Genomic DNA, 22,726 nt, shown 5'->3' with positions numbered 1-22,726 from the left:
CTAAAGGTCTCCGAAACGTAGACCAAGCATCTTTAAACTATTGAAGTCTCCCGAGTACCGTTTTCTTCACTCGTGTGTGTGTGTATATCTATATATATATATATATCTCTATCTATCTATCTATCTATCTATCTATCTATATATATATATATATATATATATATATATATATATAGATAGATAGATATATATATATAGATAGATATGGATATATATATGTAAGGCAGGGGAAAAGAACAGGCGCCATATGGTGTAGTATTTAGGAATAAATGGAGTGATATGTATGTGAATAAAATATAAGTACCGGATAGATTCTTGAGATTAAGCCTGTATATCTCAGATAATTCTTTGTGGCTTTTTCCCCACCAGATAAATTCTTGGGATTTAAGCCTGTATATCTCGGACAATTCTTTGTGGCTGTTCCCCACCTAGGAAATAAAGATCATCGCCATATGGTGTAGTAACCTCAGGTATATCTTGGGGTGCCCCCCCCTTTCTATTTTAAGCGTACCAGATGGAAAATTCAATAAAGCATGTAGGATATATATATATCCATGTAGAACAAGTCGGTCCAGTGATGTGTGATAGCTTGAATCAATCGTCTGCTACTGCCTTGTATATTATCAATAAAGTATTTAATCATTAACAATAATAATACACAAATTCTAAAATAAAATAGAATAAATCATAAATCTTAGCTGATTGATATAGGCAGTAGATAGGTCAGTCTCAACGCGTTTCGCCTCCAGGGCTTCCTCAGGAGAATACATCATGTCAGAAAGTGCACATATTTATACTACTTTCAGTTTCATTTTCGACTGCACTTCCGGTTCGCGTCATTTCCGGAACCGGAAGTGCTTGGTCCGACTTATAAAAGTATACAAAGCATCATCTGTGTCATTTAACCCATATCTATATGTTACATTGGTGGTGCAGTGAAAAAATAAAGGATAATCTAATGGTTGCAGAGCGCCACGGACACACAATACATGTGCTCCGTGAGCTCCGTGAAACCGGAAGTGACGCGGCCGCGTCACTTCCGGTTTTGGACTGGAGAGCCACATGCGTTCCAGCAATGACATCCTGTTAATGGTTGGCACAGTGGTTGGCGGAAGTAATTCCAGTGCAGTAAAACTGATTTAGAAGCAGAATAGTAAAGTCCATTATCATTAATATTGATCCGCAGCATACTTTACTATTCTGCTTCTAAATCAGTTTTACTGCATTGGGATTACTTCCGCCAACCACTGTGCCACTATAAGTCGGACCAAGCACTTCCGGTTCCGGAAATGACGCGAACCGGAAGTGCAGTCGAAAATGAAACTGAAAGTAGTATAAATATGTGCACTTTCTGACATGATGTATTCTCCTGAGGAAGCCCTGGAGGCGAAACGCGTTGAGACTGACCTATCTACTGCCTATATCAATCAGCTAAGATTTATGATTTATTCTATTTTATTTTATTTTTGAATTTGTGTATTATTATTGTTAATGATTAAATACTTTATTGATAATATACAAGGCAGTAGCAGACGATTGATTCAAGCTATCACACATCACTGGACCGACTTGTTCTACATGGATATATATATATCCTACATGCTTTATTGAATTTTCCATCTGGTACGCTTAAAATAGAAAGGGGGGGGCACCCCAAGATATACCTGAGGTTACTACACCATATGGCGATGATCTTTATTTCCTAGGTGGGGAACAGCCACAAAGAATTGTCCGAGATATACAGGCTTAAATCCCAAGAATTTATCTGGTGGGGAAAAAGCCACAAAGAATTATCTGAGATATACAGGCTTAATCTCAAGAATCTATCCGGTACTTATATTTTATTCACATACATATCACTCCATTTATTCCTAAATACTACACCATATGGCGCCTGTTCTTTTCCCCTGCCTTACAGAATTGCATGACTGAACATACCCAAGTCATTTTTGAAGAACGGTGCAGCCTCCAAAGAAGCTTGGGAGGTGTCCTCTAACGGAGTGTCTACGACTGACTTAACCTAAGAAATAGCAGAACTTTCTGACGACCAATTACTCTACAGTAAACATTTGAACGTTTGATTAAGCGCACCGACCTAAAAAAACTCTTTTCACATGGATATATATATATATATATAGATATATATATAGAATAAGATTTGCATGTTACAAACACAGTGGGGAGGGGGGGGGGGGGGGGGGGGGAATATAACAGCGTGTGAGAACCAGAAAGTGAGAGATTTTGGGAGTTTTTCTGTTTTTTTAAAGTGGCAATCATTTACATGGGAAAATCAACCTGGTTTTGCCAAGTAAATGATTGCCACTTTAAAAAAAGAAAAACACACAACAGGAGAAATCTCCCATCGCACTTTTTGATTCTCACACCCTATTAGATTCCCCCCAAAACGTAACCATACTGGACATTCGGACAGTATTATGAAACAGAGACAGAAAATTCCAGGGACAGACTTTAACCCATGTACTGTCCTTGGAAACTAGGGGACTCTAGTTATCGCTTGCTGCAATACCCAGCTGACTGTGTGTGATATTGTACAAAGGTCAGCCTATCTGGGACATGCAGAAGAAGGAAACATCTCTGTCAAAATAGATTTATACCTTGTGTTCACACTGCAATTGCCGGGTCACACCCAGGAATTGTAAACGGGTCATTCCTGGGTGCAATCCTGCAATGGACCCGTGCAGTGTGAACAGGGTTGCAATATGCCAGGTCGGGTTGCCATCCATGGGCAGGGACAGAGGCGGCATCTGGGGCGGGTGCGGAGGCGGCGCTGGAGATATCATCTCCAGTGCCACCTCTCCCTATACTGTGAACGGGTCCTTGGTCGTATCAACCCGGGTAACCCGTTCACACTGCGCCTGACCCGGTAATAACCCTTCTTTATTCCCGGGTTGAATTACCGGGTCAGGCGACCCAGGAATTCAGCAGTGACCCATTCACACTGGACAGCGACCTGGCAAAATACCGGGTCGAGACCGTTTTTTTTGTGCAGTGTGAATGGGGTATTATAAACCACATTTGACCAAGCAGCATCCACTCAGCACATGTAAAAGTTTAGAAGTTTCCATTGCTGTGCTATAAATTTTATAAACTGACATTAAACATGAACACTTTTTGGAGCAGCAGCAAATAAATGTTCCTATATAAATGACTTTTGTATGTTCAATCTGCAAATACTAAAAACAATCTTGTGCCCTTAACAAAGATAGCGACTTATGCTTCATACACCGCTATTGCACAGGCAGCATCGGTCACGTGTGTTAGAACAGTCATAGCGCCTCTACCAGCGCTGATCCCTACTGTGAACGGGACCAGATCACTAGCCCAAACAGGGAACAGTGACCAGAAGGCTTACCCTGAGCCCGGCAACAGCTCCCGTTGTCCTGAGCACTGCCTGGCGCCCAACAGCTGATAGTAACGCCGCCATCTGCCCGTACCTGGTCACACTAGGACAACGAGCCACTTCAGTATCCTGCAACTTTATTATTCACGCTAACAACTTACAGACAGTCCCACAGCCAAAGTCACGTGATGCTGATTCTGCTAGTGCAGATAGATACACTATTATGTATTATATTATATTATAACCCACCATGAGATATTTATGTCTCCTGCATTATTTATACTGCAACTTAGCAGCCAGTAACACATTTGAATGTAGAGGCACCAGACAACCTGTGGATCTCCAGCTGCTGTAGAACTATAAATCCCAACATTTTTTGACGTCAGAAAGGGTCCGCAGCGCCTTACGCAAAACCGAAACAATAGAAACAAGACGAAGTGCAAGCGGCTAATGCTGGCCATACACTGGGTTGTCTCGCGTTGACTCAACTCCCCATCGTATGACAGATTGTATGGTGATTTTTGCATCGTACGATCTATCGTTCAACTCGCATTGGATGCCTACCCGGAACATCTGATCATATGTGCCGCACATATGATCAGTTGGTGCAACTGCATTGCATCGTTACCGCACACAAAACATGCACGATGTGCATGCGATGGGTTAAATGACCGGTTGATATCGTGTACACTATTTCGACCTAGTGTATGGCCAGCATAATAGTATGAAACATTGCAGAACATGGCGTACAAGCTTATAACATTGCTGCACTGCAGTCATAATACCTGCAACAGCGGCGCCGGCTGACACCAAAGGTTCATTGTCTCAGTTGGCAATGAGGAGAAGATAATGGTATGAGTAAGGGAAGGGAAAGCACATGAGGGAAAAGCGCCCTACTCCTGAGAGCTTTCAGTCTAAAGGGGAGTGGCAGACAGACAGGGGTGATGCAGACCGGGGAATAGAAAAGCCACAGGCTGACCACCTCAGAATAATCCTTTCTAATGTCAGGTTTTTAAGGCCCTGTTTAACTACTAAGAAGAATAGGATAAAGTTTTTAAATCTACTATTACAATTTGCAAGACAAGCAGTGTGCTTCCTCCATTATACTTCACTACAGGACAGGGGTGTTTTAAGAGAGGGGGAGGCCCGTGCGTGTTCAGCCTCCTCCGTTCGGGCCTCCTCCTCTCTGCCTGGAGCGCTGTAGAGTCTGAGCACTAGAGGGTTCTGACTCTACTGCGCATGCGCAGATCTCCGGGAAAATGGCGCTGCGGCCATTTTACCTGAGATTTCTCTACTGCGCATGCGCAGAACTCCGTGAAAATGGCTGCTGAGCCATTTTCACAGAGTTCTAATAGCGCTGCAGATGCCGGCACTGGACTTCGGAGGGGTGAGTATTTAAAAAATGGGTGCAGTGTGTGCGGTGCGGGCCCCCTCTGGACTCAGGGGCCCGTGTGCACCGCACACACTGCACCCATCATAGAAACGCCTGTGCTACAGGATCATATGACCCTATATAAAACAATGGAATGAAATAGCAAACCAGTGGGGAAAACAAGCAAAGAATTCTATAAATCAACAGTTTCAAATGCAGTGACAGATATCGTGCAGTACACATCTGTTGCCACAAGATGGCGATATAGCTCCGTGCTGGGCAGAGGAGACTGTGGTGATGTCATGAGTAAGCGTCTGTGTGTACAGTGTACACAGAACTGCAGCTACAAGTACAGCAGCAGCAGCAGCAGCAATGTGGGCTCTGGTGCAGGAGAGTGCAGGAGGTAACAGCCAGCAATGTACTATATGATCACATAGAACAGGCAGGATCTGTGCTGTGCCCTGGGTGTAAAGAGCTAGCACACACATAGAACCTGCATCACAGCTCTGTCTTCTCTTATCACTCATATTGACATTTACTATCTTATTCTTGCAGCTTTATGCTTGGATCAGTCAGTATTTATTATGTATTAACAATTAGGAATTCTGATTTGTAAATGCATAGTCCTTCCAGCTAATGTCACTTGTGATTTATAGTAATATGTGATTTATGTAAAGATTTTTTATAAGTTATTTACTTTGTTATGTGTATTTTACTTGGGGCAGCTGTTGCTATATTTCACATTTCATGCATATGATATAGTGATGGCCATCTAATAGTGGCAGCGATGCCGCCATCGGAACTTGCATTCCATCACAAGGAAACCAGTCTGTGCCTTCACCATTAACTGAAACTGTATAAATATGAAATAGAAGCTTGCACGTGCAAATGAGGCCCTTTCACAGTATCTGCAGCTGACTGCAGGCCCACAGCCATCAGATGGGTATTGGAAGCACCCAATGAATGGCAAGCTTTACAAACCTGATTTTCGACGCAAGAAGCGTTTCCATCTGTTCGGGAACATCGGTGGTTGGCAACCATCAGTTCCAGTGTCCATCCCTAATATGACATGGAAAATCCCTATTAATAAGATAAACGGGAATGTTCATTGTGGCACATGAGACCACTGGAGGTAAATGTGCATATGTTGTGGGACGCTGTGATCTGGCCACTCATGTGGCTGAGGGCTGGGCTGTATGTAAAGCTGGGCATACATTATACAGTTATCTGGGAAATCCGCCAGATAAATGTTCTGTGTACTTGCGCTACTGATCTCAAAATATTGATCAATTGGACATGCCAAATCATTCAATGACTCCCATTATCTTGTGGGCAGGGAGGTTTTCAGTACCCAGAACCCCACCCCCCGATGAAGCAGATTTCTTTTTAATTTAGACGTGGTACCACAGATGGCGATTGGAGCCCCTCCCCCTTGCTGTATTCTGTGACTCGCGGGTTGGTGGTGAGGAGAGGTGCCAATACAGTATGTCATGGTTCTCATTGTATCATATTGGCCCATCACCACGAACCCGCGAATTGCGGCATTATGCCATGGGGGCGGGGCCTAATGATGACAAAATCCCCAGCAGAGACCAGCATCAGTGACCTCCTGCGGCATCCTCTTCTCTCAGGGCAGGCTCCAGAAATCAGTGTGTGTGTGTGTTTGTATTAGTGATGAGCGGGTTCGGTTCCTCGGGATCCGAACCCCCCCGAACTTCACCCATTTTACACGGTTCCGAGGCAGCCTCGGATCTTCCCGCCTTGCTCGGTTAACCCGAGCGCGCCCGTACGTCATCATCCCGCTGTCGTATTCTCGCGAGATTTGTATTCTATATAAGGAGCCGTGCGTCGCCGCCATTTTCACTCGTGCATTGGAGATGATAGCGAGAGGACGTGGCTGCGTTCTCTCAGTTTCTGTGTTCAGTGTGCTGAAAATATCTGTGCTCAGTGTGCTGCAAATATCTACGTTCTCTGCCTGAAAAACGCTCCATATCTGTGCTGCATTGTAGTATATAGCAGGAGGACAGTGCAGAATTTTACTGTGACCACCAGTATATATATATATATATATATAGCAGTACGGTACAGTAGTCCATTACTCTACCTCTGTGTCGTCAAGTATACTATCCATCCATACCTGTGCTGCATTTTAGTTGTGCGCAGTATATAGTAGGAGGGGACAGTGCAGAATGTTGCTGTGACCACCAGTATATATATATAGCAGTACGGTACAGTAGTCCACTGCTCTACCTCTGTGTCGTCAAGTATACTATGCATCCATACCTGTGCTGCATTTTAGTTGTGCGCAGTATATAGTAGGAGGACAGTGCAGAATGTTGCTGTGACCACCAGTATATATATAGCAGTACGGTACAGTAGTCCACTGCTCTACCTCTGTGTTGTCAAGTACACTACAAAAGTTCAGTAAAATGACCCAAAAATCAAAATTAAAAGCGTCTGATGAGAAGCGTAAACTTGCCAATATGCCATTTAAGACACGGAGTGGCAAGGAACGGCTGAGGCCCTGGCCTATGTTCATGGCTAGTGGTTCAGATTCACATGAGGATGGAAGCACTCATCCTCTCGCTAGAAAACTGCAGTGCCACTCCTAGATGGGCCAGGTGTTTGTGTCGGCCACTTGGGTCGCTTAGCTTAGCACACAGCTACCTCGTTGCGCCATTTTTTTCTTTGCATCATGTGCTGTTTGGGGACTATTTTTTACATTTGCCATCCTGTCTGACACTGCAGTGCCACTCCTAGATGGGCCAGGTGTTTGTGTCGGCCACTTGGGTCGCTTAGCTTAGTCACACAGCTACCTCATTGCACCTCTTTTTTTCTTTGCATCATGTGCTGTTTGGGGACTATTTTTTTTAAATTTGCCATCCTGTCTGACACTGCAGTGCCACTCCTAGATGGGCCAGGTGTTTGTGTCGGCCACTTGGGTCGCTTAGCTTAGCCATCCAGCGACCTCGGTGCAAATTTTAGGACTAAAAATAATATTGTGAGGTGTTCAGAATAGACTGAAAATGAGTGGAAATTATGGTTATTGAGGTTAATAATGCTATGGGATCAAAATGACCCCCAAATTCTATGATTTAAGCTGTTTTTGAGGGTTTTTTGTAAAAAAAACACCCGGATCCAAAACACACACGAATCCGACAAAAAATTTTCAGGGAGGTTTTGCCAAAAGGCGTCCGAATCCAAAACACGGCCGCGGAACCGAATCCAAAACCAAAACACAAAACCCGAAAAATTTCCGGTGCACATCACTAGTTTGTATATGTATGTGTATGTGTTCTGTTTGTGTGTTGTATGACTATGTATGTAATCTATGGGGGAAAATTCAATTGGGCGTGAGGTTTAGCGAGGTAAAAAGTCTTGTGTACCTTGCACCGAATTGTGGATTACCGCGGGTATGCACTAGAGATGAGCGCCTGAAATTTTTCGGGTTTTGTGTTTTGGTTTTGGGTTCGGTTCCGCGGCCGTGTTTTGGGTTCGTCCGCGTTTTGGCAAAACCTCACCGAATTTTTTTTGTCGGATTCGGGTGTGTTTTGGATTCGGGTGTTTTTTTTCAAAAAACCCTAAAAAACAGCTTAAATCATAGAATTTGGGGGTCATTTTGATCCCAAAGTATTATTAACCTCAAAAACCATAATTTACACTCATTTTCAGTCTATTCTGAATACCTCACACCTCACAATATTATTTTTAGTCCTAAAATTTGCACCGAGGTCGCTGTGTGAGTAAGATAAGCGACCCTAGTGGCCGACACAAACACCGGGCCCATCTAGGAGTGGCACTGCAGTGTCACGCAGGATGTCCCTTCCAAAAAACCCTCCCCAAACAGCACATGACGCAAAGAAAAAAAGAGGCGCAATGAGGTAGCTGACTGTGTGAGTAAGATAAGCGACCCTAGTGGCCGACACAAACACCGGGCCCATCTAGGAGTGGCACTGCAGTGTCACGCAGGATGTCCCTTCCAAAAAACCCTCCCCAAACAGCACATGACGCAAAGAAAAAAAGAGGCGCAATGAGGTAGCTGACTGTGTGAGTAAGATAAGGGACCCTAGTGGCCGACACAAACACCGGGCCCATCTAGGAGTGGCACTGCAGTGTCACGCAGGATGTCCCTTCCAAAAAACCCTCCCCAAACAGCACATGACGCAAAGAAAAAAAGAGGCGCAATGAGGTAGCTGACTGTGTGAGTAAGATAAGCGACCCTAGTGGCCGACACAAACACCGGGCCCATCTAGGAGTGGCACTGCAGTGTCACGCAGGATGGCCCTTCCAAAAAACCCTCCCCAAACAGCACATGACGCAAAGAAAAAGAAAAGAAAAAAGAGGTGCAAGATGGAATTGTCCTTGGGCCCTCCCACCCACCCTTATGTTGTATAAACAGGACATGCACACTTTAACCAACCCATCATTTCAGTGACAGGGTCTGCCACACGACTGTGACTGATATGACGGGTTGGTTTGGACCCCCCCCAAAAAAGAAGCAATTAATCTCTCCTTGCACAAACTGGCTCTACAGAGGCAAGATGTCCACCTCATCATCATCCTCCGATATATCACCGTGTACATCCCCCTCCTCACAGATTATCAATTCGTCCCCACTGGAATCCACCATCTCAGCACCCTGTGTACTTTGTGGAGGCAATTGCTGCTGGTGAATGTCTCCACGGAGGAATTGATTATAATTCATTTTAATGAACATCATCTTCTCCACATTTTCTGGATGTAACCTCGTACGCCGATTGCTGACAAGGTGAGCGGCGGCACTAAACACTCTTTCGGAGTACACACTTGTGGGAGGGCAACTTAGGTAGAATAAAGCCAGTTTGTGCAAGGGCCTCCAAATTTCCTCTTTTTCCTGCCAGTATAAGTACGGACTGTGTGACGTGCCTACTTGGATGCGGTCACTCATATAATCCTCCACCATTCTTTCAATGGTGAGAGAATCATATGCAGTGACAGTAGACGACATGTCCGTAATCGTTGTCAGGTCCTTCAGTCCGGACCAGATGTCAGCATCAGCAGTCGCTCCAGACTGCCCTGCATCACCGCCAGCGGGTGGGCTCGGAATTCTGAGCCTTTTCCTCGCACCCCCAGTTGCGGGAGAATGTGAAGGAGGAGATGTTGTTGACAGGTCGCGTTCCGCTTGACTTGACAATTTTCTCACCAGCAGGTCTTTGAACCCCAGCAGACTTGTGTCTGCCGGAAAGAGAGATCCAAGGTAGGCTTTAAATCTAGGATCGAGCACGGTGGCCAAAATGTAGTGCTCTGATTTCAACAGATTGACCACCCGTGAATCCTTGTTAAGCGAATTAAGGGCTCCATCCACAAGTCCCACATGCCTAGCGGAATCGCTCCGTGTTAGCTCCTCCTTCAATGTCTCCAGCTTCTTCTGCAAAAGCCTGATGAGGGGAATGACCTGACTCAGGCTGGCAGTGTCTGAACTGACTTCACGTGTGGCAAGTTCAAAGGGCATCAGAACCTTGCACAACGTTGAAATCATTCTCCACTGCGCTTGAGACAGGTGCATTCCACCTCCTATATCGTGCTCAATTGTATAGGCTTGAATGGCCTTTTGCTGCTCCTCCAACCTCTGAAGCATATAGAGGGTTGAATTCCACCTCGTTACCACTTCTTGCTTCAGATGATGGCAGGGCAGGTTCAGTAGTTTTTGGTGGTGCTCCAGTTTTCTGTACGTGGTGCCTGTACGCCGAAAGTGTCCCGCAATTCTTCTGGCCACCGACAGCATCTCTTGCACGCCCCTGTCGTTTTTTAAAAAATTCTGCACCACCAAATTCAAGGTATGTGCAAAACATGGGACGTGCTGGAATTTGCCCAGATTTAATGCACACACAATATTGCTGGCGTTGTCCGATGCCACAAATCCACAGGAGAGTCCAATTGGGGTAAGCCATTCCGCGATGATCTTCCTCAGTTGCCGTAAGAGGTTTTCAGCTGTGTGCGTATTCTGGAAACCGGTGATACAAAGCGTAGCCTACCTAGGAAAGAGTTGGCGTTTGCGAGATGCTGCTACTGGTGCCGCCGCTGCTGTTGTTGCGGCGGGAGTCCATACATCTACCCAGTGGGCTGTCACAGTCATATAGTCCTGACCCTGCCCTGCTCCACTTGTCCACATGTCCGTGGTTAAGTGGACATTGGGTACAGCTGCATTTTTTAGGACACTGGTGACTCTTTTTCTGAGGTCTGTGTACATTTTCGGTATCGCCTGTGTCAAAGTCAGAAAAATATCACTATGCACACTGCCATATTTGCACCTCATACATGTCCGCGCTGCGCATGCGGGCGCTCTCCCGTGCGTGCGCATACCCGCTGTTACGTGCACCCGCAGGCGCACTGTATGCGCATTTACGGTAGAGTTTCTGTGTGCCCAGCGTGCGACTCAATCGTTACATAATTCAACCATATAATGTATTTTATAAGTTAATATTCCCCTGAGTCCAACAGGTATCAGTGGGTCTCAAATGGCTCTTTGACCTTAGAGATCCCCCAAACAATAGTTTGCATGTTGTGAGGGCTTCACATCTTCATATGCATAGCTAAAGCACAGGAATAGTAATTGAAGATTAATTGTATTCCGAATCAGTATCTTTCCCGCAGACAGAGTACAATAGCCTTTAATTACACTGAGCTTTGAGACTCAATGAGGAGGGCCAACACCTGTGTTTACGAAATGGGGCTGGATTTGTATACAGAAGAATGATTGCTGAGATGTCATTGTCTCAACTGAGAGTGGACAGTGGGACAGTATTCGCCAAACAATAGCTTCCCACAAGACAGGAATGTGTCGGTCATCACCCATTGTTTTGCATAACCAAGGCCACTGATGCAGCTGGCTCACATGCTGTGAGGGACACACACACACATCTTGTTGTTGACACACCCCCACAGCTGGAATGAGGGTATGATATACCCACTGGAGATCACAGGGCTCACTCACTCACTCACACAGCTACCTGACACACAGCAAGCATGGCTGGATCATCACCAGGCTCCTTACGAAAGGCTAAGTACCATAATCTCAATATCTCATGGCTGATTGGCATAGAGTAGTTTTAAATGTGTGTTTTGTGGTGGGGTAGTTGTGGAATGATGGGTAAGCATAGAGTGGTTGGTTTGGAGAAACAAATGGCTTGGGGATGGTGAGGCTTGCGCAGCTGTGCGATTGTAACTTGTTTGTGCTGAATACTCTGTGAAGTCTGTGATGAAGTGGAACATTAGACAACCTGTAGCATAGCATTTGTGGTATTTGTTTGTCTATGGAGATTTAATAAGATGGTTCTAGGAAGTTGGATTGAAATTGTGAAAGGTGATTTAGATTGTTTGGAATTGTAAAATCAGAACATATGCATTGTTTTGAGGCTTGGACATTTTGGAATAAAATGGAGTCTTGTGTTTTCTGCTATGTGATTGTGGTGTAGTAGAGAGTGCCATGTGTTTGGACCTGCAAATCTAAAATGGCTGCTGCCGGGTATTTTCCCCTCCCCCTTTCAGCCATGTGGTGTAGTCTTTGGAATCAAGTGGAGTTTTCCCAAAATGGAGTCTAGCTTCTGCCCCATGCGGCATTGTAGGGACAATTGTGTTGCTGGGTGTTGTGTATATAGGGACAGGCAGCATGGGTAAGCTCAAGTACTTTCTAAACAAAGATTCTCAGCATTGACTGACTGCGCAGCGATTGTTCCTCACATGTGTAAGCTTTCTCTGCAATCATATTTGTCTTCTTGTTATTGTGAGCCATTTCTTTCTCTCTCTCTCTTCTTCTCTTCCCCTCTTATTTTCCCTTAAACGTAATTGTATTGTATTGTATTTCCCGTGTAGTTATCTGGTTAGGTAGTCTATGTTATATTGTAGTGTATGACTTGTATTGTGTTAAATTCTTTTGCAAGTATATCATTCATAATATATATTTAGGCGTTGGACCCTGAGCACGGTATCTGTGTATTTCTTATAGTATTAAGTAATCTCAGAGCGTCAGTGACGCTCGAACAGCTTTAAAGGTAATAAGGTTATACTGTGTTGCATCTACACTCTCCCACTACACAGAGGTTTACAGTATAAGTACATTCCTTAAGGTGTATAGTTAAGGGAGTACCCTTGCGGTACTTTTTACGCCAATTGCGTACTGTGTTCTTTAACCTTTAACGTGTTTTTAATAGGACAAATATTATAGACATTGTCAATTGGGGGACTCGTCCTCCGGGATTCACATATCTGCACTAGGTAACTTCAGCAGACATTATCAGGTCAGCAAAGGGCGGAGAAGGTAGAAAGTAGCATCCCTCGTTAAACCGTTTGGAGGTCGGGGATACTGCAGTGCTGACCAGTTAAGCGTCTGCTTCGCTTAGTAAAGGGTGCTGAAGGAATCCGGGAACCGGAGGTAAGAACAACACACGCAGATTGGATGGTTTATCTGTTTAAGTAGGTTTAAAAGTACATTTAAAAGTTGCTGCATAGCCTTGATATAGTTAAAAAAAAAAAAAAAACTCAGGCCTAGAAAAACTTTAGGAGTTTGAATGATGACTTTCTTTGTGACTAGAGGCCGCATGGTCTGTCCCCCATTTTGTGTGACCCTCATGGAGGTGGAAGGGGGAGGAGCAGCGGCCATTTTGGGAAGGTCAAATTTTTTTCCCCCTAAAATGGCTGATTTTCAAGAAATAATCAGCCATCCACTGTCAAAAAGAAATCATCATTTAATGAGTTTTTTTCAATGCATTTGTTTAGTCCATATCATAGTCAATCATAAGTAGTTCAGATACAGTTTAATAACAGTTAATAATAAATTAAATATTTGATTTAAGAACGATACACAGATAAAACAAAGTTGTTGTTTTTTTTTTTTTCTTTTGGTTTCCTTACCACCCTACTCTGCTTGGTGCAGGATGGCCATTGAAATGCAGATGAACCTGTGTGACTGGTTAGGTTCCCTAGCAGTGTTGAAATAAATCGCCTTTTACAGAGTTACTGTAGTTAAAAAGCAATTCATATGCAAATTAGAAGCACTGAATAAGGTCTAAATGTCTATATGTCTGTGCTTACATCAATGTATGTTATTAGATTAAATTTAGAATTGCATTTTCATCTGTGTACTTTCACATATCTCACCTTCCTGTTTGCCATTTGCATTGATAAACGTGCTAAAAGAGATTTGCCGCTATTTTATAGTTTAAGAGTAAAGGTAACATAGTTAAAGTATAGACAAACACACAGTTTTTGCCTGGGAGATAAGGCGAAGTCAGTGTGGTGTGCGGTAGATGATCAAGGATCATCTACATTGATAAACATATAAATTGTGTTACGGTGGATCTTTATTTTGCGTACACGTGTCTCTAACAAAAACTGAGATTTGTGCACGCAAACCAAAGGCCGACGCACGCAGCGTAAATTACGCAACGGAGCGTCTGGGTACGCCCACGTAACTCAAAACACAAGTTTTTCTCCTCTCCTCTCAACGCGATAAGTAGCGCCATGCGGTAAATAACGCCAGGCGATAAATCGCACAAATCTAGTTTAACATTCCAAATTTAAATTAACAGATCCTTCTCCTAATTGGTAACACATCTGGTCTAAAGAAAAATTTCTGCGCAGAAATAGAAATAGAAACAAAAGTGTATATGCGGTGAGTGAGTGTTTGTTTTTACAATTTTTAAGGTTGAACCACAAGAAAAGTCGAGTACTCGTGAGGTACATGCGTGTAAGTGACGTACATGGTGGCTAGGGAGGCATCCCTGGTTAAATAATAAGAATTTACTTACCGATAATTCTATTTCTCGGAGTCCGTAGTGGATGCTGGGGTTCCTGAAAGGACCATGGGGAATAGCGGCTCCGCAGGAGACAGGGCACAAAAGTAAAGCTTTTACAGGTCAGGTGGTGTGTACTGGCTCCTCCCCCTATGACCCTCCTCCAGACTCCAGTTAGGTACTGTGCCCGGACGAGCGTACACAATAAGGGAGGATTTTGAATCCCGGGTAAGACTCATACCAGCCACACCAATCACACCGTACAACTTGTGATCTAAACCCAGTTAACAGTATGATAACAGAGGAGCCTCTGAAAGATGGCTTCCTAAACAATAACCCGAATTAGTTAACAATAACTATGTACAAGTATTGCAGATAATCCGCACTTGGGATGGGCGCCCAGCATCCACTACGGACTCCGAGAAATAGAATTATCGGTAAGTAAATTCTTATTTTCTGTATCGTCCTAAGTGGATGCTGGGGTTCCTGAAAGGACCATGGGGATTATACCAAAGCTCCCAAACGGGCGGGAGAGTGCGGATGACTCTGCAGCACCGAATGAGAGAACTCCAGGTCCTCCTTTGCCAGGGTATCAAATTTGTAAAAATTTACAAACGTGTTCTCCCCTGACCACGTAGCTGCTCGGCAGAGTTGTAATGCCGAGACCCCTCGGGCAGCCGCCCAAGATGAGCCCACCTTCCTTGCGGAATGGGCCTTAACAGATTTAGGCTGTGGCAGGCCTGCCACAGAATGTACAAGTTGAATTTTGTTACAAAACCAACGAGCAATCGACTGCTTAGAAGCAGGTGCACCCAACTTGTTGGGTGCATACAGTATAAACAGCGAGTCAGATTTTCTGACTCCAGCCGTCCTTTAAATGTATATTTTTAAGGCTCTGACAACGTCCAACAACTTGGAGTCCTTCAAGTCGTCTGTAGCCGCAGGCACTACAATAGGCTGGTTCAGGTGAAACGCTGATACCACCTTAGGGAGAAAATGCGGACGCGTCCGCAGCTCTGCCCTATGTCGAATGGAAAATTAAATAAGGGCTTTTATAAGACAAAGCCGCCAGTTCAGATACTCTCCCGGCCGAAGCCAGGGCCAGTAACATAGTCACTTTCCATGTGAGATATTTCAAATCCACATTCTTTAGTGGTTCAAACCAATTGGATTTGAGGAAATCTAAAACTACATTTAGATCCCACGGTGCCACCTTAGGCACCACAGGAGGCTGTATATGCAGTACTCCTTTGATAAAAATCTGGACCTCAGGGACTGAGGCCAATTCTTTGTGGAAGAATATTGATAGGGCCGAAATTTGAACCTTAATAGATCCCAATTTGAGACCCATAGACAATCCTGATTGCAGGAAATGTAGGAAAACGACCCAGTTGAAATTCCTCCATCGGAGCACTCCGCTGCTCGCACCACGCAACATATTTTCGCCAAATACGGCGATAATGCTTCGCGGTGACTTCCTTCCTTGCCTTTATCAAGGTAGGAATGACTTCTTCTGGAATGCCTTTTCCTTTTAGGATCTGGCATTCAACGCCATGCCGTCAAACGCAGCCGCGGTAAGTCTTGAAAAAGACAAGGACCCTGCTGAAGCAGGTCCCTTCTCAGAAGTAGAGGCCACGGATCGTCCGTGACCATCTCTTGAAGTTCCGGGTACCAAGTCCTTCTTGGCCAATCCGGAGCCACTAGTCTTACTCCTCTTTGCCGTATAATCCTCAATACCTTTGGTATGAGAGGCAGAGGAGGAAACACATATACCGACTGGTACACCCAAGGTGTTACCAGCGCGTCCACAGCTATTGCCTGCGGATCTCTTGACCTGGCGCAATACCTGTCCAGTGTTTTGTTGAGGCGAGACGCCATCATGTCCACCATTGGTTTTACCCAACGGTTTAATAGCATGTGGAAAACTTCTGGATGAAGTCCCCACTCTCCCGGGTGAAGGTCGTGTCTGCTGAGGAAGTCTGCTTCCCAGTTGTCCACGCCCGGGATGAATACTGCTGACAGTGCTATCACGTGATTCTCCGCCCAGCGAAGGATCCTGGCAGCTTCTGCCATTGCCCTCCTGCTTCTTGTGCCGCCCTGTCTGTTTACATGGGCGACTGCCGTGATGTTGTCCGACTGGATCAACACCGGTCTTCCTTGAAGCAGAGGTTCCGCCTGGCTTAGAGCATTGTAGATTGCTCTTAGTTCCAGAATGCTTATGTGAAGAGACTTTTTCAGGCTCGACCACACTCCCTGGAAATTTCTTCCCTGTGTGACTGCTCCCCAGCCTCTCAGGCTGGCATCCGTGGTCACCAGGATCCAATCCTGCATGCCGAATCTGCGGCCCTCCAATAGATGAGCCTCCTGCAACCACCACAGAAGGGATACCCTTGTCCTCGGCGACAGGGTTATCCGCAGGTGCATCTGAAGATGCGACCCTGACCATTTGTCCAACAGATCCCTTTGCATGGAATCTGCCGAAAGGGATTGCTTCGTAAGAAGCTACCATTTTTTCCCAGGACTCTTGTGCATTGATGTACAGACACCTTTCCTGGTTTTAGGAGGTTCCTGACCAGGTCAGATAACTCCTTGGCTTTTTCTTCGGGAAGAAAAACCTTTTTCTGAACTGTGTCCAGAATCATCCCCAGGAACAGCAGACGAGTTGTCGGCATTAATTGGGATTTTGGAATATTCAGAATCCATCCGTGCTGCTTTAGCACCTCTTGAGATAGTGCTAAACCCATCTCTAGCTGTTCTCTGGACCTTGCCCTTATTAGGAGATCGTCCAAGTATGGGATAATTAATACGCCTTTTCTTCGAAGAAGAAATATTATCTCGGCCATTACCTTTGTAAAGACCCGAGGTGCCGTGGACAAACCAAACGGCAGCGTCTGAAACTGATAGTGACAGTTTTGTACAACGAACCTGAGGTACCCCTGGTGTGAGGGGTAATTGGAACGTGGAGATACGCATCCTTGATGTCCAAGGATACCATAAAGTCCCCTTCTTCCAGGTTCGCTATCACTGCTCTGAGTGACTCCATCTTGAACTTGAACTTCTTTATGTATAGGTTCAAGGACTTCAGATTTAGAATAGGCCTTACCGAGCCATCCGGCTTCGGTACCACAAATAGAGTGGAATAATACCCCTTCCCTTGTTGTAGAAGAGGTACCTTGACTATCACCTGCTGAGAATACAGCTTGTGAATGGCTTCCAAAACCGTCTCCCTTTCTGAGGGGGACGTTGGTAAAGCAGACTTCAGGAAACGGCGAGGTGGCTCTGTCTCTAATTTCAACCTGTACCCCTGAGATATTATCTGCAGGATCCAGGGATTTACCTGCGAGTGAGCCCACTGCGCGCTGTAATTTTTGAGACGACCGCCTACCGCCCCCGAGTCCGCTTGCGAAGCCCCAGCGTCATGCTGAGGCTTTTGTAGAAGCCGGGGAGGGCTTCTGTTCCTGGGAAGGAGCTGCCTGTTGCTGTCTCTTCCCTCGTCCTCTGCCTCGTGGCAGATATGAATAGCCCTTTGCTCTCTTATTTTTAAAGGAACGAAAGGGCTGCGGTTGAAAGGTCGGTGCCTTTTTCTGTTGGGGAGTGACTTGAGGTAGAAAGGTGGATTTCCCGGCCGTAGCCGTGGCCACCAAATCCGATAGACCGACCTCAAATAACTCCTCTACGCATCGCCTGTCCACTGTCGTGTCCATAAAGCTCTTCTGGCCGAAATGGACATAGCACTTACCCGTGATGCCAGTGTGCAGATATCTCTCTGTGCATCACGCATATAAAGAAATGCATCCTTTATTTGTTCTAACGACAGTAAAATATTGTCCCTGTCCAGGGTATCAATATTTTCGATCAGGGACTCTGACCAAACTACCCCAGCACTGCACATCCAGGCAGTCGCAATAGCTGGTCGTAGTATAACACCTGCATGTGTGTATATACCTTTTTGGATATTTTCCATCCTCCTATCTGATGGATCTTTAAGTGCGTCCGTCTCAGGAGAGGGTAACGCCACTTGTTTTGATAAGCGTGTTAGCGCTTTGTCCACCCTAGGAGGTGTTTCCCAGCGCTCCCTAACCTCTGGCGGGAAAGGGTATAAAGCCAATAACTTCTTTGAAATTAGCAGTTTTTTATCGGGGCACCCCACGCTTCATCACACACGTCATTTAATTCTTCTGATTCGGTAAAAACTACTGGTAGTTTTTTCACACCCCACATAATACCCTGTTTAGTGGTACCTGTAGTATCAGCTAAATGTAACATCTCCTTTATTGCCAAAATCATATAACGTGTGGCCCTACTGGAAAATACGGTTGATTCGTCACCTTCACCACCGGAATCAGTGCCTGTGTCTGGGTCTGTGTCGACCGACTGAGGCAAGGGACGTTTTACAGCCCCTGACGGTGTTTGAGGCGCCTGGACAGACACTAATTGAGTGTCCGGCCGCCTCATGTCGGCAAACGACTGCTTAAGCGAGTTGACGCTATCCCGTAATTCCACAAATAAAGGCATCCATTCTGGTGTCGACCCCCTAGGAGGTGACATTCTCATATTTGGCAATTGCTCCGCCTCCACACCAATAACGTCCTCATACATGTCGACACACACGTACCGACACACAGCAGACACACAGGGAATGCTCTATACGAAGACAGGACCCACTAGCCCTTTGGGGAGACAGAGGGAGAGTCTGCCAGCACACACCAAAAAGCGCTATATATGACAGGGATAGCCTTATGATTAAGTGCTCCCTTATAGCTGCTTTTATATTAATATATTGCCATTTATTCTGCCCCCCCTCTCTGTTATACCCTGTTTCTGTAGTGCAGTGCAGGGGAGAGACCTGGGAGCCTTCCTGACCAGCGGAGCTGTGACAGAAAATGGCGCCGTGTGCTGAGGAGATAGGCCCCGCCCCTTTTTCGGCGGGCTCGTCTCCCGCTATTTAGTACATTTAGGCAGGGGTAAATATCTCCATATAGCCTCTGGGGCTATATGTGAGGTATTTTTAGCCTTTTTAAAGGTTTTCATTTGCCTCCCAGGGCGCCCCCCCCCAGCGCCCTGCACCCTCAGTGACTGCCGTGTGAAGTGTGCTGAGAGGAAAATGGCGCACAGCTGCAGTGCTGTGCGCTACCTTAAGAAGACTGCAGGAGTCTTCAGCCGCCGATTCTGGACCTCTTCTTGCTTCAGCATCTGTGAGGGGGCCGGCGGCGTGGCTCCGGTGACCATCCAGGCTGTACCTGTGATCGTCCCTCTGGAGCTTCATGTCCAGTAGCCAAGAAGCCAATCCATCCTGCACGCAGGTGAGTTCACTTCTTCTCCCCTCTGTCCCTCGTTGCAGTGATCCTGTTGCCAGCAGGAATCACTGTAAAATAAAAAACCTAAGCTAAACTCTCTAAGCAGCTCTTTATGAGAGCCACCTAGAATTGCACCCTTCTCGGCCGGGCACAAAAATCTAACTGGAGTCTGGAGGAGGGTCATAGGGGGAGGAGCCAGTACACACCACCTGACCTGTAAAAGCTTTACTTTTGTGCCCTGTCTCCTGCGGAGCCGCTATTCCCCATGGTCCTTTCAGGAACCCCAGCATCCACTTAGGACGATAGAGAAATACAATTTGAGCATTAGAGTGTAGCAGACCAGGAGGTCATACTGTAACAGACCAGGAGGTCATAACAGACCAGCAGGTTTAGGTACAGCAGACAAGGAAGTCCGCTATACAGTCCACAGGCACAACACCAAGAAAGGGTTGGTGCAACACCCATATAGGCCATATAAGCTCTGGCTGAAGGAATTCGCAGCCGAAATTTTCGATTCCGTTGGTCGCTCAGTACATAAGATTAGTTGCTTGTGCACTAAACGATTGTACCGCACGTAATTGTGTACATTAGTTAGTAATCTGACCTAGTACCATTAGAGTAAAGGGGTCACAAACGCTATTTGTACATTCTAACGTGATTTGTGTAAATTTTTTTTTATTTTAAGGGAAGTTCGCTGCTCACTCAGGAACTATCCAGCAACCAATAGTTACTGGAAAGAGTAAGTGTTCTTCGGATCACCCTCACAGGTTCCAGTAAATAGAGGTTCAGGTCGCAGGGGCCCTAGGTCGAGTACGCCAGCACCATATCGGTGTGATCAGGTCGTATTGGTCGGCGTGGGCGAGTGAGTGGGGTACTCGGTAAACCGCCACCGTCAGCCTATTTTGAACATTTTGGTTTGCGTAAGGGTTGGCTGAATAAAGCAACACTTTCGAACTATGGGGGCCACTTGTTCAGGTAGGGGGCGATCAACCTCGGTTCGGGTTGATTCAGTGAACCGACCAATTGGGTCGGCAAGGTATGTAATGTGTGAGAAATACGGAAGTCACACAGAAAGTTTATGTGATGAATGGGAGAGAATGACTAGACATGACGGGGAGAAATTCCCAAGAGTAGGTAGCTTCAGCCTAGAAGTGTTAACGAATTTAAGGAGAAGGATAGGTCTCATTAAATCAGCAAAGAGACGAATCAAGCATTATGATCATTTGCAGTTATGGCAACAGGAAGGTGAATTACAAAGAGATTTAATTGACTTACCTAACTTTCATCTTGAGAGGAGAGACATGGCAATGGAGAGGATTATGGTTGCAGAGAAATGGCACAATGTTGTACGATAAAAATGCACTTAGTAACTGTATTAAGAATGAAAGTGTTAAATGTAATAATGTTTATGAAAATGAAAGTGTAAAAATTACAAATGTTAACCTGTGCAAGTCGCACCCCATGTTAAACTTCCCTCAGGATTACCAACAAGAAAGTGAGCCCAGAACGATGTCGGCACCTCTTCCAGAAGCCATCCTACAAGACATCAAGGTGGACGCGACCAAATTGGTAAAGGCAATAATCAAACCCCCTAACGGAGGGTCAGGTGAGGTCGTGTCCACAGGTACGTACAATGTTTTATATCACGCACAAACAAATGTACCCCATATTGTAAGACCAAAACAAGGTGATGTAATTGAGTTTAGTCCTGTCAGGGTGATCACAGTCCCCAATGGGAAGACTGACGATCAGGGAACCATTCCCGTCAAGGACAGTGCAATGCGCCATCCCTGGTCCCGGACAGAATTGAGATCAATCATGTCTGATTACCCAGATCCTAGGAAAGATCTAACTGTATGATCAAAGATTCACAGAAGGTATATGAACCCCCTAGACAACGACATAATCATGGTATCCAAGGAGTCAGAGAAGTACAGGGAAAGCGGTTGATGGTGATGAGCATCCAAGCGTTTGAGGAGGCATCAAATCAACCAAAACCCCAGGCCATTGGCACATGGAGGAACTTAAGGATTTGTGATCTTTGCAAAAGAGAAGGGCATTATGCCAGCAACTGTAATAGCCCACATAAAGTCAGACCCCCTAGACCAAGAAATGAGCAAAGTAATGACACACCAAATTATAATCAGGGATCAGATAGGAAGAATTTTGGCCCACACTCATGATATGTAGTCAGGAAAGGTGATCATTAGAACTGATGGTAAGCCTGAGGTAACGGTTAATAAATTGGGAGGTCATTCCCTGAAGACACAGGAATGACCAGGTGAAACATTGTAAATGTATCTGTGAAATGTTTTTTTTTCTCTCTCTCTCTATCTCCCCATCTCTGACGATTATTAGTAAGGACTCAAACGTTGCATATCCGCTTGGTCTTTGCAGAAGTCTACCAAACCCCAGCATGACCTATCCGCATCAATGTATCCTGGCCAGATACAGAAAGTGGAGTATGGTGCTGGGGGGAGGGACGGCGCAAAGAAACCATTGGACATGTAGAGATGACAGCCTGACGATCTGACAATGTTTTAAAATGTTTGAAAAATGTTTTTTTTTTCTCTTTTCCTATTGATGGCTATTGTTGATTTAAGTAATATACACATGCATATAAATTGTTCTCTCTCTTTTGTTTTTTTTGCTGTTGTTGTTTTCTCTCTCTTCTCACTCATGTTTTCATGTTTTAAAGATGGTATGTCACCCATCAGTTAGACAAATGGTAATGCAAGATTTTTGCTCCTTACAGAAAGATCGCTGGTTTGGAGGGAATATTGCATCACCAGAATGTTCGTTTGGAAGACTGAGAGACAGCACCTTTGAGAAGACAGCAGAACAAGAAGAACAACAAGACTAGAGAACTTATTATCGTAACAAGTCTCTCTTCCCCCTCAAACTGATTTTCTGTACCCCATTACAA

The 22,726-nt window shown here is 45.3% G+C and overlaps 2 protein-coding genes across 2 annotated transcripts in view; one reads left to right on the top strand and one right to left on the bottom strand.

Annotated features, from left to right (window-relative positions):
* Positions 1 to 3,498, bottom strand: part of DECR1 (2,4-dienoyl-CoA reductase 1) — a 226,635-nt gene extending 223,137 nt beyond the window's left edge. The window contains exon 1 of the mRNA XM_063924076.1: positions 3,374 to 3,498. Coding sequence (XP_063780146.1) covers positions 3,374 to 3,445 — 72 coding nt within the window. The 5' untranslated portion in view covers positions 3,446 to 3,498. The remainder of the gene's footprint in view (positions 1 to 3,373) is intronic.
* A 1,533-nt stretch (positions 3,499 to 5,031) lies between these two features.
* Positions 5,032 to 22,726, top strand: part of NBN (nibrin) — a 161,520-nt gene continuing 143,825 nt past the window's right edge. Inside the window, exon 1 of the mRNA XM_063924075.1 lies at positions 5,032 to 5,136. Coding sequence (XP_063780145.1) covers positions 5,106 to 5,136 — 31 coding nt within the window. The 5' untranslated portion in view covers positions 5,032 to 5,105. The remainder of the gene's footprint in view (positions 5,137 to 22,726) is intronic.

The sequence above is a fragment of the Pseudophryne corroboree genome, chromosome 5, assembly GCF_028390025.1.
Source record: "Pseudophryne corroboree isolate aPseCor3 chromosome 5, aPseCor3.hap2, whole genome shotgun sequence".
Taxonomy (NCBI): Eukaryota; Metazoa; Chordata; class Amphibia; order Anura; family Myobatrachidae; genus Pseudophryne; species Pseudophryne corroboree.
Note: the sequence above shows the minus strand (reverse complement) of the source record. Positions and strands in the feature narration are given on the sequence as shown.